The 16,962-nt window shown below is 47.2% G+C and overlaps 1 protein-coding gene across 1 annotated transcript in view; it reads left to right on the top strand.

The window, feature by feature from the left end:
- Positions 1 to 16,962, top strand: part of LOC119406322 (cadherin EGF LAG seven-pass G-type receptor 3) — a 111,698-nt gene that overhangs the window by 86,289 nt on the left and 8,447 nt on the right. Inside the window, exons 8-15 of the mRNA XM_049420046.1 lie at positions 2,031 to 2,165; positions 4,290 to 4,495; positions 5,885 to 6,022; positions 11,077 to 11,171; positions 12,224 to 12,440; positions 13,785 to 13,971; positions 14,187 to 14,309; positions 15,532 to 15,626. Coding sequence (XP_049276003.1) covers positions 2,031 to 2,165; positions 4,290 to 4,495; positions 5,885 to 6,022; positions 11,077 to 11,171; positions 12,224 to 12,440; positions 13,785 to 13,971; positions 14,187 to 14,309; positions 15,532 to 15,626 — 1,196 coding nt within the window. The remainder of the gene's footprint in view (positions 1 to 2,030; positions 2,166 to 4,289; positions 4,496 to 5,884; positions 6,023 to 11,076; positions 11,172 to 12,223; positions 12,441 to 13,784; positions 13,972 to 14,186; positions 14,310 to 15,531; positions 15,627 to 16,962) is intronic.

Genomic DNA, 16,962 nt, shown 5'->3' with positions numbered 1-16,962 from the left:
CGTAATGCGAAAATTCCATTGATAAACTTTAAACTAGGAAAGTAAAAAGAAAAATTAAAAGCAAGAAACAAAAAAACGATGTATAAGTGCACGAAAATAATAAAATTAGAAATATGACCTAGCAGCTAAAAGAAGACTAAATCACGCAACATTATCTTAATTAGGTCTTAGTCCAACTATTGAGCTGTGTGACAAAATTTGCAAAGTTAGTATGATAGTGTTATATATATCTTATATTAGGATGCAGTTGGACATACCGTTAGATGAGGCTGCCAGCCAATGGCGAGTAACACAAACTAAGAGCAAGTAGCTTTGTAAATTTGCGCGAACCTGTCCCGTCTTCCTAATTTGGGAGTAAACGAAAAAACAAACCAAATGTCGCCTTGATATGCATTCGCAGAGTCACTCAAGGTCTGAGATGAGCTTCGGCGCTACGCTTAATTTGTGTCCCCTAATGCTGCACACAACTGACAGTGAGGAAGCACACTACCCGGATGTAGCGAATCCCGTGGACTCATTTCCTGGATTCGGGAGCGCTTTTAGCGCCACATCCGTCTGCGGCGTTATGCGTGATGGCACTTGTGGCAGGCGTACTCGAGTGCTTGTATCCGCCCGAACGCCCACTTCCCCTGCGCACACCTGTTGTTTCCTGAGAATAAATCTTTCTTTTTTTTTTCTCGTTCCGCTATGCGGTGGTTGCGGCTACGAAAGTGAATGCGAGCAAAAAAGTGTTGGGTTACGTTAAGGCGCGCAGGAAATATCCACAGGGTCCTTTATACACACAACTAAGACGACTGGAAGGTGAAAGCCATCTTCATTTTCTTCTCAGTCGATCTATTGATCTTCCCACTATCGCCCTCCGAAAGCTTTCTGCACCTAATGTGGTCTTGCATTGCCTCCGCGATCGGAGGCACCTCACGTGGTTTTGCACTGCGTCCGTGATCGGCCTGCCGTTGACCAAGCTAAGATGCACGTGATGACACCATCATGTCACTTCACGTGACGTCACTGTGACGTCACAATTTTGGCGATCTGTGCCGTCATGATGACGTAACACGATGACGTCATCATGTGATGAGCATCTTTTGGAAACACTCATGTTGACGCCGACGGGAGACGCCGACGCGGGAAGCCGGTCAATTTTCGCGTTCGATGAGGCATATAAGGCTTTCGCCTTAATAACGTGGGTTGTTCCATGCGAAACCTCCCAGACTTCTAGAAAATTGTGAACAGTCATTTTAGTGCACTATTTGCCCCCCTGTAACATTTCTACAAGACAAACTTTTTTGAGTCTTTAGTAGTGATTTTAACGTTGCCTAGGTGTACACAAGATAGGTTGCTGAAAAAATCCCTCAAAAATACAATACTACGCAGAGCGCCCTAAATCTCTGTTTGGTTGCTAGAAACTAAATGGCGCTATCTTATTCGCTCCCATTGGTGTCCGCTAATTTGTCTCACTGTATGCTTTGTGGTGAACCGATACTGCAACTGTGCTCCCTCCTTAACATTTTCTTTTTCTTGCGAAAATTCTATAGGAGGACATACAGTGCTCTAAAATGACTGCCCGCAATTTTTCAGAACAGAATCTGAGAGGGTTGAGCGCAGTGCCTGGGACGTTTGGCACGGAATGACCGAGATGCAAAGCTGCAACTTTGTTACAGTAGGGCTTCGGACTTTGAGAGTTCCAGCAGATGTTGAGAAAGAATAGATAGAACACGAAGAAAACAAACAAACCAAGGTTATTTTCCAGGTGAAAGCAAAACGGTAATGGGTAGTAAAGCCCCAGCATATGTTTCAGTGTTAAGACGAAAGTCTGATATGTCTTGTGAGTAAAAAAAAATCCGGCGTCAGCGTGAGCACTAATGGTACCAAATGTCACGTGACTAAGTGATGACGTCATGCTGTTACGTCATCAGATTACGTAGTCACTTGGCCAAAGGTGGCCCAACGCCGGAGGTAGTGCGACACCGACATTTGTATATTGTGGCGTGGTTGTAGTGAAATATCTGTTGTGTAATTTTCACTTACAGGTGACCTTTGTGAGGAGAACATCAACGAGTGCCTGTCGAGCCCGTGCAAAAATCGCGGAGACTGTGAAGACGGCATCGACAGCTTCACATGTCATTGCACACCGGGCTATGGCGGTCCACTTTGCGAGCTCCGAGGTTGGTACGCTGAGAGGAAATGCCAGCGGGACATAACAAAGCCCGTATTGAGAAAGGGCAACTGACAACCACCCGTTTGTAGCACGAAGCCACGAAGAAATCCATACGAATATCTAAGAAAGAAAGCTTTTTAGTTGCCGAAAAACTCGTCGTGGTCCAGGAACTGAATCCGGGACCAACGCCTTTCTGGGGTGGTCGCCCTACCAGTTGAGCTAAGCAGGAAGCTAGCAATTGGCAGTGCGAGGGCTAATTTATCGACGACTCGAAGCACATGGACACATATTATGCAAATGAGTTCTGCGGAATCCCGGAAGGTGGTGGAAGGGTTGAGAAAGGGAAACTAGACAACCACCCGTATGTAGCATGTGCTGCAAACGGGTGGTTGTTTCCCCTTCTTAGTCCGTCCGTCACTTTGTGGGATTCCGCAGAACTGATCTGCAAAACGCGTCTTGGTTGTCTTTTCTGACAAGTCATGGTAAGTTAAACTTCAAATTGGGTTACCGTATCAACGCAGCCAGTAACAGGGAGTTTTTGAATAGTATACGCAGTGGTAGCGTTCGTGTGGTACGATACGCAATTTCAGTCACCTAACTGGGGTACCCGAGAGGATAGCGTATGACGCATGCGCAGTGGCGACAAACGCTAAGGCAAAACTTAGCTTACCCTATTCGAAAACTGCCTAATATCTCTTTACGCACGACAGCGGGGTACACGAAGGGTACGTAAGGTTGACCGACTGTTTCTTCGGACATACGCCTCCAGATGTACTGCACGCTGTAAAATTCCTTTAATAACGCGAAAAAAAGCATAGTTGAGTGTTGTTGATCGAGAATACTTATGAGTATTTCGAGGTAGAGACGCGACTGATTGATCTGCCCAAAGCCACATTCCATAGGAAACAAAAGTCGCTTCCGGAAGAGCAACGAAAATTCCTGAAGTTGATTTAGCCTGGAGTTCACCTGTATCGCCAAAGGTATCCCATATAATGTCACGCGTTACCCTACAAGCATTTAGTCTCCAGAATATGACATCCTTGATCAACATTCCATGATGCTCGATGCAGATGGGCGGTACAAATCAATCGGTCCTGTTTCTTGTCAACACGTTGGGTAAAGATTGTATCGACTTCAATGCGAGGCGAATAATAACACTTGCAAACAAATATTACGGACGATAGCTCGTCAAGACGAAAGCGCGCCAGTACATCTTTCTGAAACGAGGGCTTTTTCGATACCGCGGAAATTGTGCCTCATTATAGGCGTCTCAATTAGGGTATGTATAATGTATTTAAGAGACATTGAAAATCGTGATTTTGGACGAGAGCGTTTGTCCACTTGCATTCACGGCGCACTGGCACTGCTGTAACCTCCTCCAGCTGGCACGTACTGAACGAGTTCGTGAACTGGTTTTTTGTAAACACCATGTTCAGGTACAAACGAAGCCTTTCGTTACTTTCTTGCGCTCAGCGTGGAAAGCAAGTCCTTTTATGCTCGACGTTATGCATTTCATCATACGACAATTAAAACGACGTGGTTCTCAAGCATAAGGAGACTTCAAGTGACAATTCTCATAGAACTAGTTACCACAATAATATCACTGTTAGTGCCCGCGGATTTGCTGGTAGAAGAAAGGCGGGCAAGCAACCACTTCAATCATTGGACTCGCGTGATGCTACGTCACGCAAAGCGACACCATTGCCAAAAGTAATAGTTTCATAATGCGGCCCCAGGGCACGTACCCCGTGACATTGTCTCCAGGCTCGTGCTTATCGTGTTCGGCTCTGTGGAACATTCGAAGCAGGAAGGCAACTTGACGTCGTGTGCCATTAAGATGGCGTTCGTATACAGGATCGTACACATGTAAGGTTAACACCTCATTAGTATTCAATTGAGCTTCACAGATGATGATGTTCAATACGTAACTCAGAAAATTTTTGTGTTTATCGCCACCATGGTCAGAGATAACATAACGAACATTTCCATCGTGAAATAGAATAAACTTTCTAATTTTGCCGGCTTGAATACCTATGAAGTGTTTTGCTTAAATGTGGTCGACCCTGCACATACCCTTCTTTTTTGAATCCAGCAGAAAACTTCAGCAAACTTTCTCTGTTCTTGCGGGCAGACACGTGCCCAGAGGAAGTGCAGCAGACTGATAAGGGCACTTTCCACTGGCAACCCGTTCCACACGGTTCAGTGGCCAAAGTCGAGTGTCCGTACGGAGCCTACAACCCAGCTAGCGAGTACAAGTACGCGAGACGGAAGTGCCGCCTCCTGGCGGACGGCCAGACCAGCTGGATGAAGGTCTCTGCTCAGCACTGCCGATACAAGGTGACAAACATCTTACACCCTTACGTTTCCACCCAAACCCTCTGAGAACCATACAGTTTGAAAAAAAAATTACACCATTTCCCGCTAAAGGGGACCATGAGGCGATGCGAAGCTGGAGCACTTGCACGATCGCGTTCCGTTGGCGTTCTTTGGACATGCTACCGACGTCGCGTCGTGGAACGCGAAGAGGAACGCTACGCGCGTTTTGTCGTCCCTTAGCCTGGCCGTTAATTCTCACAGGGCGAGCGGGGAACGCAGTCGGCAGGCGTGCGAGAGGGTGGCAGCGTAGGAGGGGAGAGAGAGGGGGAGGGGACGCGCATGCGCTGGTGCTCATCGCGGCGTTGCGCAGGTGAGAATTTCGGCATGTCTAGCCCGCGTTTCAGAGGAAGAGTGGAGAGGGGGAGGGGAAAAGGAAAGTGGAGAGGGGGATGGGAGAAGGAAAGTGGAGAGGGGAGGGGAGAGGGAAAGTGGAGAGGGGAAGGGGAGATGGGAGTGGAGAGGGGGATGGGAGAGGGAAAGGGGAGAGGGGGAGTGGAGAGGCTATGCGCATGCGCAGTAAGGGCGGTCACGCCGCACACCACCACCACCACCACCACCACCACCGGATTGAACTCCGCCATAAGATACTTCGCATCTAAAAATCGCACCATCTCCCCCTAAGGGGACCATGAGGCGATGCGAAGCAGTGTTTCGGCATGTAGAGCCCGCGTTTCAGAGGTGGAGTGGTGAGGGGGAAAGGGGAGAGGGGGAGGGGGAAAGGGAAGGGGTGAGGTGATGTGGAGAGGGGGAAGGGAGAGGGGAGTGGAGAGGGGAGTGGAGAGGGGAAGTGGAGAAGGTTTGCGCATGCGCAGTAAGGGTGGTCACGCCGCACACCACCACCACCGGATTGAACTCCGCTATAAGATGCTTCACATCTAATAATACACTAGAGTGCAATCTGGTGCTATTGTCTATGGGAGCTGCAACGCGTGGCGCTTCAGACAGCGTGGGAATGATGGGTAGTACAAGAATTTGCCAAAGCTTCGTTCTTTCGGCTCCGCGCAGCTCCGTGTGGCCTCCATCCGCTTTGTCGCAAGACGAAGTTCAGTAAACGTTCAGCAGTCCCACTTCAACTCTTTGCCATTTTTAGGCTCACCGAATCAAATCAGCTATGACTGAGATTCACGGCGAGCCATTGTTTCATCCGAAACAAAGCTAAAAGTGCGTTCGAAGCCGTAAGCACGAGGAGTAGGCAAATCCATGTACTACGCATCATTCCCATCAATCGCGGTGCCAGTTTCCTCTAGTAAATATTGCAGGAAACTCTGGGCTGCGAACATTTGCGATTGCGAGTCCTAGAAATTCAAGTAGAGTGACTCGGTGTTTATGCATTGCTCGTAACTTGCGCAGAGCTTCCAGGCGGCGGAGAACATCACCTCCGAGCTGGAGCACCTGACGCATGATCCGAGAAGCATCAGGCCTGAACAGCTGCGCAACTTCGCCGACAAGATCGAGCCCATCGTTGACTACGCCATCAAGGATATCAAGGTGACTGTTCGCACGATGTATACTACAACTATGCTTCAACAATGAAAAATCATTGGAACACCGGGTGTCGCTGGAGCCAGTGTTTCGACAAGTGGACTTGTCTTCTTCAAGGCTGCATAAGACAAGTCCGCTCGTCGAAGTATGTTCATGAGCTACATAGACGTCATTGTTCTAGTATAGTATAGTATAGTATAGTATAGTATAGTATTATATAGTATAGCAAGGGGTGGGAAAGGGAAGTGATGGTGAGGAGAACGGAAAAGAAGAGGTGACAGGGTAAAGAATAGAATAGGCTTGTATAATGTAGAATAGCAACGGTGGGAAAGGAAAGTGAGGGCAAGGAGGAGGGAAAGAAGGAGGGCAAAGCCACCAGCTCCGCTGCTTCTCAGCCTTCGCACGACTGGTGCGTAGCTACCCCAATTTTCCTTTTCACGAGGCACCCCTTGCGGTACCTTTGTGTTAAACTAAGAGCGTGTAAGAAAGAACTCTAAAGCTGCTGGACGACTTCCGGTTTTGTGCGCCGGAGTAGCCGAGTAGCGTTGGCGAGGAACAAAAGCCTTAGCGAGTAACCGGCACATTTTCAACACTTTTCTCCCTGTGTCTGGCCAAATATTTTATAAAATATTTCACTGAGCTGCACACACAACATTATAAGAGTTAGTCCTTCACTTTGAGCGCCTTATTTTTACCTGAAAGCGGAAAAAGAGTCTTTCCTTACTCTGGCACAACTTCAAAAGCATGCTTTCTGCTTCGGTGTTAGAGAGTGATAATTGAAGTGACCGGAAGTTTCTTGGGAGCAACACCTGCTGCTGCTATCGCAATCTTGAAAACGACCGAAAAGGCGAATCCATCCAGGTTTCATTTATTCTGGAGATCAGTATGTTTATCGAAACCTGACGTCAAGTTCCCTTCAGAAATTGCCCGAAGTATGGAAAGGTTTTGGTTGAAACGGCGACGTTAGATGACACCCTCCTCCTCATTCCCCGCTCCCTACTTCCACCTCTTCATTGACCTGTCCATTGCTGGAGAATAAATTTCGTGACTGCGGCCCGTTAGTTGAGGTGAGGTTGAGACTCCTCATATGCACAATTTACCGTTGGTGGTACGCACATCTCTGAGGTGCTACAGCTTGGGGGAAGCGCGTTCACTGTCACCCGCGACATGGCTCAAGAGGAAAGCGGGGCGCTTAGGTCGTCATCCTGCCTGTCTTTGGCAGGACCGGGGCTGCCGCTTGCGGCCTGAATGTCCAACGAGACGGAATGTCGAATAGTGGACATTCAGGCTCGTTGGACATTCCGTCCCGTTGGACATTCAGGCTCTGAATCCTCCCCGCACACTTATCGTTTTCATCGCGATGTTTGCGTTGACGCCATAGGCCGTACGAAAGTCACTTCGCTTGCCGCAGCGGCCGTGTTCGCCAAATCAGTGAGCAGCTAAACTTTCTTCGTATGACATTCCATTCGTTGCTATCGCATTCATCGCTTCGTCCTTGCGGCAATGCTGTGACTTTTTTTTTTGGCACCGCTACTCGAACGCCGGGGACTGCGACGTCAGAAGATATCGATACTTTGGTTCAAATCGAGGCAACCAGAAATAGCCAAAATGCAGCCAAGCAGCCAAGTCGTTCTTTCTGCCGCCACCGGCCTAACAAAGCAGCCAAACCGGCGCAAAGTAGCTAAACCTGGCAGCCCTGGAAGCAATCATTTCCTTAAGGAGGTGTCGTGTAAATCACCAGTGGCCTCCTTCCCCAGAAGGTGCCCAACAGTTACGTGTTGCTCATACCATAGCAACATAGCACTTGGCACCATAGAAGACGTCCGAGGGCTCATTGTCCCCAGAAGTTTGCCATGTAAGGACATATTGTGTTTCATGATCAACGGAAAATGTATGTCATTAGACCGTTCAGAAAACAAGAAAAGTGCCGCAGAGATCCAGATCATGTTTCTAGCTTTCCTGCATGTTACATGTAAAGCATTACTATGAAATATTATGTTGAGTGTGCAGCGAGATTGGTGCCAGTTGCAGGGTCCCATACCACAATATTTAGGAGATACGTAGCTGGCACGGTAGAGCTTCAAAACGTTCAACGCCAGTCGCGCGTCAGCATGTGATTGCGACTATATGAAGATACCCTTAGGGTGAAGGGAAGCTTTATCCCCTCCCACATTTAAGTACAGCACGCAGTGCTTTACTCGCTCTATTTTTCTGATCATCACAAGAATTAAATCAATAGTCAGTTTTAGTGCTGTGTACGTAATAACGCCCCGTGTTGCGCAGAGCGCATGCGCGGAACTTCAGCTCATTAGCACTACGCTAAACGCGGCATTCTTACGCACGCGACGCCTTTACGAACGCAACGTACGCAGTACCAAACCTTGCCAGCGTTGCCAGAGCTCATCGCGGAGGCCACGTTGCCAGTAGACAGGTTTAGTTGGGCGCTCCGTACGCAGGCCATTGGTACAAATAGCGAGCATTACTACGTTGCCTATGTGAAGACAACTTGCCCATGTCTGCGTCGATAAAAAAATTACACCATTTCCCGCTAAAGGGGACCATGAGGCGATGCGAAGCCGGAGCACTTGCACGATCGCGTTCCGTTGGCGTTCGTTGGGCATGCTACCGACCTCGCGTCGTAGAACGCGAAGAGGAACGCTACGCGCGTCTTGTCTTCCCTCTAGCCTGGCAGTTAATTCTCACAGGGCGAGCGGGGAACGCGTTCCACAGGGGCGAGAGAGGGGGGCAGCGTAGGAGAGGAGAGAGAGGGGGAAGGGACGCGCATGCGTTGGCGCTCAGCGCGGCGTTGCGCAGGAGAGAATTTCGGCATGTCTAGCCCGCGTTTCAGAGGAAGAGTGTAGAGGAGAAAGGGGAGAGAGAAAATGGACAGGGGGAAAGGGGAGATGGATGTGGAGAGGAGGAGTGGTGAGGGGAGTGGAGAGGAGGTGTGTGGAGAGGGTATGCGCATGCGAAGTAAGGGCGGGCACGCCGCACACCACCACCGGTTTGAACTCCGCTATAAGATGCTTCGCATCTAAAAAAACTCCTACAGGGTCAGTGCACTTAGTTGTGCCAGTTGGTTTTGTTTGTCGATGAAGTGTATGCGCTTGAAAGACGAGGACGAAGAATAGACGGGACACGCACTGCGCATCTTCTTCGTCCTCGTCTTTCACGGCAGTGTGTCCCGTCTATTCTTCGTCCTCGTCTTTCAAGCGCATCCACTTCATCGTCCTACAGGGTCCCTTACGCATTCCCCTAACATGACTCGGAGGCAAAAGTCATCTTCTACTTTTTCTTCTCAGTCTTTGTATTGATCTTCTCTCGTCCACCTCCAAAAGCTTTCTGCACCTAACATAGTTTTGCACTGCCTCCGGGTCGAAGGCATCGCAACCTCTTTTTTCACTGCCTTCGCAATGGGCCCACCTTTAACCAAGCGACGATGTCATGTGATGTCATTCTGTGACGTCACGTTATGTGACGACGTCATAGTAGCGTCATGATGGCGTCACAATTTTTGATGTTATGGGTCGTCATGACGTCGTATGGTGTTTCACCACGTCACGACTTTTTGCATCACTCGTGTTGACGCCAACGCTGATGGTCAATTTTCGCGTTTGATGAGACGTCTAAGGCTTCCGCCTTCAAAGAGAATTACTGCTTAAACGTCTTGCAAAATTTCATACAGTTAAAAAAGTTTTACCCGTTTTCACAAACTTGCATTACTACAGCGAAGCAGTAATATGCAAGTTTGTGAAATGGCAAGGGTGTGGCCTTCGTACGCGGGCAAAAAGCATGTGTCACATAAATATGGCAAATCCCCACAACTCACCATTGGTCCACTAAAAATGAAGGGAACGGACGAGTGGTAATAAACACGAAAATAAGATCGTGCACAGACAGCCAAGCGCATGTGGCAGGTCAGAAAGGACGACGCATGTCTGGTCTAAAAGACGCATGCTGCTCAAATGGAAAACCGTAAAGGACCATATATTAATTTCAAAAACTTGGAGGACGCTCGTTCTTCACTTTTAAAAGCAGAACGCGATAGCGTAATCATACCGTGTTCGTATCGCCTTCCCAATCGCTAGCCTAGCTTCGCCTCTAGGTGAACACCTAAACCGTGCCGCTAGGCAAGCCAGAGCGCGAACGCCCTCCGGCTCAAACATCCATGCGTGCGGCGCGAGGAAACACGGCCACACGGTGGGGCAATGCCGTTTAAAAACGCTCCCTTGGGCCCTTTGCGCCATCTCGCAGGTGATCGTCAAGCCGCTGAAGGACCTCCGAGATCTACGTACCACCAACGCTAAATGGTGTAATAACTAGCTCGCCGTTGGTATGTTAACGAATGTATGCTTGGTGGCCGAGCGGCTAAACGCATCCCGCCACGGAGCGAGGGGTCGCAGGTTCTAATCCCCGGTCCGACTCGAACCAAATATTTTAGGGGCGAAGCTTCTTAAGGCGGCACCCGTTCGTCCCTCGTAGTCGTAGTCGTAGTAGTGCGTAACCAGTCGTAACGCTAGCACCAGATCTTGACCTACAAGGTGGTGCCGGTGGGAGATTTTTCCTGTGCGCTGTTGAACAATAAAAAATTCGCAGCGTGCGCGTTAACTAAAAGCCGAATTCTTCTGTCTCTCATTCCCCATTAGCAGCCATTGGCATGTTCCAGTAGGAAACGTTAGTAGAAGTAGAAGTGTAAGTGTTAGCTAAAAGCCGACTTCTTCTGTCTCTCATTCCCATTAGCAGCCATTGTTTCTTTATTTCTTTATTCGCATCTACCTCGAATTCGCGCTCACGGACAACGCTGAATTTTCGCTCACAACGAAAGACGCCGCCACCGACGCCGACACCGACACACTAATTTCTGCGAAATGGGCTCTTTAACGATATCGCGTTAAAAGAGGCTTTCTGGACAGACATTTCGGATTTAGTTGCAGGGTGTGTGATTGGCTATGGTTAAAAATGCGATTAGCTATGGTTCGAAATTCTGTCACCTCTGTGTAGCTTAGCTGGCCATTCACCTTCACAGTGGTATGGCCCCTCACTTTTTTTTTCAATTTCAGATTGCGCAAGCCATGATTCACGTGATCAGCAACTTCCTCGCTCTGAATGACAGTGTCATCGAAGAAGGAGACGCCAATGGAGTGGCTGTCGAGAAGTAAGCAACTACTTTGTATGGATCACGGGGGCTTCACGCACGTAATAAAACCCTGGCTTTGGACCACTTGGTTCATCGCTGGAAACATTGGCGAGTAACTCAAGGAACGAGGGAAATCAAGACACATGAACACAGGACGGTTACATTCCGTGCTCTTTTGCCTTCACCGTCCATTAAATGATCCACGCCATATATTTTCTATGATTTTGTAAATACTCGTTTAAGAGGTTCAACTTATATCCGAATCAGGCTAGATCGCGATTAAAAGTGACCGTGAACATCGGTATGAGAGAGTCGTTAAAACGCTGATTGCCTATTTACCCCCTTTGTGTATTGTTCAATAAGATTTATTTTGTTGGTTTCCTTCACCGCCTAATAATTTTATTGTTCACCGTCTGCGCTAATATGTTGTTATAAGTAAATTGTTAGCATTATTAATCTTTCTGCCTCAATTATTTTATTTTACATGTTTGCACAAAATAATAATAATAATAATAATAATAATAATAATAATAATAATAATAATAATAATAATAATAATAATAATAATAATAATAATAATAATAATAATAATAATAATAATAATAATAATAATTGTTGGTGTTTAACGCCCCAAAACGATATGAATAATGATTATAAGAGACGCCGTAGTGGAGGGCTCCAGAAATTTAGACGACCTGGGGCTCTTTACTGTTCACCTAAAAAGCACACGGGCCTCAGGCATTTTCGACTCCATCGAAAATGCGGCCGCCGCGGCCAGTGTTCGATCCCGCGAATTGCGGGTCAGTATTTGTACGAATTGTGCTTTAATTGTGTTCCTTTTTTATTCCTTTGAATTGAAATTCCCGTCCGTACAGTGAGCATATAATTAATCACTTGTTTAAGTAAATTTAATTAAATAAATAATTCAAGTGGTGTTCTGGACAAGTGACGGTGGTGCACATCGAACCGGCAGACAGCTGCTTAGACAGCTTCCGCAGCGTCAAGTTGAATGCGAAGCCGCAGCGATGGGTAACAAGCTGACGTCACGAGCGATAACCGGTGGCGTGCAGGCTGGTTTCGGTGGTGGAGAGGTTCACCTCGGAGGTGGTGCTGGGACCCGGAGCGCTCATCATCGAGAATGAGAACCTGGTGGTCAAGGCGGTCGCCTGGTCTCCCAAGCTGCTGTCACAGGGCCAGGACTTCCTGAGCTTCTCGCTGCGTTCCAACGGGGACCACTACTTGCACGAGGAGTTCTCTGGCGACGTGGACGACCAGGACGGCGAAGAAGTGAGTGGGAACACGAATACGCCAATGATACGCTGTTTCTGTGGTTTCACGTGAGATAGTACGAAATTATTTACATCTTTAGGCTTTTAGGTTATACGGCAAGTAAGTAGTACTTCGCTTACAGTAAGCAAAATGCAGAGCTCAATGCAGGGGCAAGGGCTAAAGGCAAACAAGCCTGACGAAGGCCACTCTGTCAGTCCGAAGTTCATGACGGTTCACACGCTTCGAGATCAACCCACTGACAGGAGATTTCAATACATAAGTTTCAGGAAAATGAACAACTAGCAAGTTGCAAATGTACACACGACAAAATCACACACATACAAAAAAAGTTTACAAAGCGTCTCTGAATATTCATACAGGCAAAATACACAACTAAACAAAGCACACATCAGTTCCGAAAATGCGAAATGCAAATTATATGACGTTGCACTGAAAGTATGTTGTACGGTTAAATAACCAGAATATCAAATTTGTGCATGATTTAAGCATTAGTGGAGGCTTGGAAATCTGCTAGTTATTGTTTATACTGTGTATCGGCTGTTACTGATAACTTGTTTTGCTTGTTATTTAAATACAGCCCTACTAGCTTTAAAGCTTAGGTTATCGGCAATTTGTCTGCAATTATCTGTAGAAATTGTCGCAGGCATTTGTTTATTTTAGCATAACATTATCTTATAGTGCTACTGACCATAGGCGTGCACAGGGTTCCCCTTCAGGGGGGGGGGGGGGCTAAGGCGCAGCGCCCCCCTCCCTGTTAAGTCAATGTATGGGGCAGACATTGCGCACCCCCCGGCCTTAGGTGACTAGGGGGGTGGCCGCCCCCCTGCCCCCTGCGCACGCCTAATCTACTAACACCACTTTCGCATTACTGCGCGGGCATATGCACCTAATGACAGGTAGTATCGGTAACTGTAGGTAACCGGTAAATGTAGTTAACACCAGGACAACATTCTAGTAGGGCAAAAATGACCATGAGGTAGAAGGATGGCGTATAAGTGCTTTTTGGAATTTAATATAATACTCATTAAGCGCCACTTTATATTCTGCCGCAGCCGACTGAGAAGGTCTCCATTCCGTTTAATACGCCCTACCTAAACGAAAAGATACGCGATATGCCAGATAGTGCGTCTTTCTCTTCTTTTTCAAGATGGAAAGCGGAGATAGTACATAGTGAATGTTTCGTGACGTCACATTTCATACAGTTCGCGTTAATTTGTACGCTTGAAACTACGCTAGAGCCGCTTGTGTCAAAGTATGACGACACTATAGGGATTTTGAAACAAGGAAGATACTCATCCGCAGAGTTATGATGCATTCTGTGTTGCCATGGCTTCTGCGCAGAACATTGTGATCACGATTCCATTCGAGGCGCTGTCGATGGCCATCAACAACTCTCTCCTAGCCGCTGGCGAAGCCTATCGCCCCATACACGAAGTGGAGAAAGGGCCGCGCATCTCGTTTGTGTCTTACAGAAACGACAAGTTCTTCCGGCCACACCGCTACGGTCCAGCGTCCCTGGTTAGCACAGGTGAGTGGGTCAGAGCACAGTAGTCTTATTGTTTTTCGACGTAGCTGTACACGGCTAGGTTCCAGCGGATTGCGTCCGTGGACAAAAGATTCGTAGAGCAATAATTCTCGGCGACCCTCGCCTCTCGCAATGACCACTTATGCCGACTGACCACTTAGAGCTCTGGACAGAGTGAAGTTCGATGTGTCAGTGACAAACCCGTCTCACGTTTGCAGGACAAGTCGTGCTATCAGCCAAGATTGGAGACCGCAGGATAGAAAACCTCACGGATCCCTTGATATACTCCTACCCGACTTACAGCGCTGAGAGATACGTCTGTGCTTTCTGGGATGAACGCCGTGAGTACCGTTCAGCGTTCTCTTTCTTCTTATTAGCTGCGTCAAACTCAAAAAGCCGTACGTCACTTCTTACAAGAAATCGCAGTGGATAGTATAAGCGTAAGCAAGTCAGAGTATACCACCTGGCAATATGTGTACGGTAAGTGGTAAACGGTGGTGCCCTAGCATACTGTATTTACTCGCCTGCTTCCAGCACTGGTTACTATGGGCTAATATCAGCTAGTACTATTTCTGGCTGAATGATTCCTAATCCCACCTAGCTTTGACTTTGAGTGACGTTGGCTGATTGGTGAATACCATAGGTTAATGTGAATCACTGTTCTCTAAATGTAACTAAATGTGGTTTCGTTAACTAGTTATATTTGCTAACGTAGACTAACGTAGGTTATCGGCTATTATAACGACAACATTCTGTTTAATCGATCTCAGTACAATGGTGCCTTCGCATGCACATCGAGAGCAACCAGAGTTCGTTCTCCCTGATTATCACTGCTGACTGGCCAATGGCCTTTCATGGCATGTTGATCTTGAAGAATGTCACAAGGGACAATCGGTGTGGGCTACAGTGAGGACAACGACAAGGAACTTCTTCGATGGTCACCTCGCCTCCTCAATGGCCGCAGGCAACACTGTCAACCACGACAACGCGGCAAGCAAACGTGTTAGTGAATGACACTTCGAGAGGCGACAGGCAGCCGTAAGCAGACGTCTCGTTCCCTACATCCTCGATTGATAGCGGTATCCAAGACGCCGGTCTAAGCAGTAAAAACGGGTTTGCTTTCAGAGCAATCAATCGTGGAGTGCTGGAGCGTACGACCTTCAAATCAGAAAACGACCAAGACGCTACAGTAGACCCTGTGATCAACCGTCCTCGTTGAACGACTATAAAACTCATAAGCTTGCGTGTGCGTGCGCGCGCACGCATTTATATGTTCGTGTGTGTGTGCGTGCGTGTGCGTGTGCGCGCGTAAAATGCCTATGTAGGCGTTCTCACCTTTTCTCTCTCTCTCTCTCGTTAATTGTTTCTTCCCTTCCTATCTGTCTCCGCTTAGCACATCCTTATTCAGTGCAGGAAAAGGAATATTTATTTTCCGGTCACCCTCCCCTCTTCTCGCATATAATGTATTTCACTCCCTCCCTCTATTTCTCTCTCTTTGGAAGAATTTTGTATCTCGCCTCAGGTGATGTTTTCAGAGCCCTCAAAACGTCCTTTCGTTTCCAGGTAAACAGTGGTCTACCACGGGCGTAACAACCAATCAGTCGGGAAACGTTACTGTTTGCACATCAACCCACATGACGGCGTTTTCCCTGCTTCTGGTATGTCATTTTGTGAGATTGACGCTGCTCGGTCCTTTGTTAGGCGCTCTGGCTTTGCCGCAAATGCGAATGATTTGGGTAGAGTGGCGGTTTTATTGTGAACATTGATGACAACGCATGCATGCAGCGGCGATTGCAGTGCGGCGCGCTAAGAGGTTTTTCCAGTTTACACAGCCTTAGTGATACGGAAGAACATGAAAACGGGACATATTACTTCCTGCGCCAATTTTTCGTCAGGAGGACTTGTAAACAGCTGCCGAACGTTCGTACTTGTTCTTTTAGTTTTCATGTGGCCTGAACAAATATTCATTTTCAATACATGTACCTCATGGTAGATGAGTTGATTTCTTTGAATGGAGGGTCTCAAGAGAAAACTGCAATGATTTAAAATGTGTTCACTGAGCGCGCTGATAGGTGAAGCGCTGACAGTGTCTAAGAGAGCTTGGCAAAAATCAAGCTCCCAGATAAGTTACGTGTTTTACAGCTTTATATATTACATTGATTCTTTGTGATTGAGATGTATTATTTGATGCATCTCGCAGAATTGGGATAATCATTTTATTTGCTGAGTTCCTTAGTTGCAAACAAAATACCTGTTTTCTTAAATTTCCTATTTATTCACATATATTTGCACGTTTAGCTGCCTGAACAAAAAGCCCGTTCAGCGATGGTACTAGATTTTAACGTCTTCCAAATGAATCTACCAAAGAAATATTGTAGCAGCAATTGTAAGAAAAAAGAATTTTCGCATTTTTCTCTGTATTTCGATGCAAGGTACAGCTTCCCCTTAAGGTGCGTCGGTGATATTGTAAGCTGCTCATCACGAAAATTGTAAAAAGAGACGTAATATTAGCAGTAGTACCTGTGGTGATAGGAAAATGAGGGATGTGACACACGCGGCTGGTTGTTCGCCACTCACAGCAGTTGTATTAGGGTTCAAGACTAATGTCCGGCCTAAAGAAAGTTGCTTGCTCACTCGTAGAATATATGCCCTTCAGTGGTGGTGGCTACGTTTGTGTGCACAACTTGTTTATGCTAATTGTGTCAACTTGTGGCCAAAAGAGAGCAAGATACATTGCTCATTAGACGAATTGAACCTTCTGCATAGTGAATATGTCTTGACTTAACCTCAGTGTTCTGCGTATGACTGTAGCGGATCACTTTGATGAAGACACTACGATGGTCGACAGGTCGTTCGATGCGCCGCGTTCCAGAACCAATGTCAAGAGCTTTGCTTTTCTTTTCTTGAAATGAACGCAACCAAAAACTACATACATTTGGAGCATATGATTTAATTATTTTTATGTCAAAATAGAACAGGGCTCACACGAAACAA

Source organism: Rhipicephalus sanguineus, chromosome 10, assembly GCF_013339695.2.
Source record: "Rhipicephalus sanguineus isolate Rsan-2018 chromosome 10, BIME_Rsan_1.4, whole genome shotgun sequence".
Taxonomy (NCBI): domain Eukaryota; kingdom Metazoa; phylum Arthropoda; class Arachnida; order Ixodida; family Ixodidae; genus Rhipicephalus; species Rhipicephalus sanguineus.
Note: the sequence above shows the minus strand (reverse complement) of the source record. Positions and strands in the feature narration are given on the sequence as shown.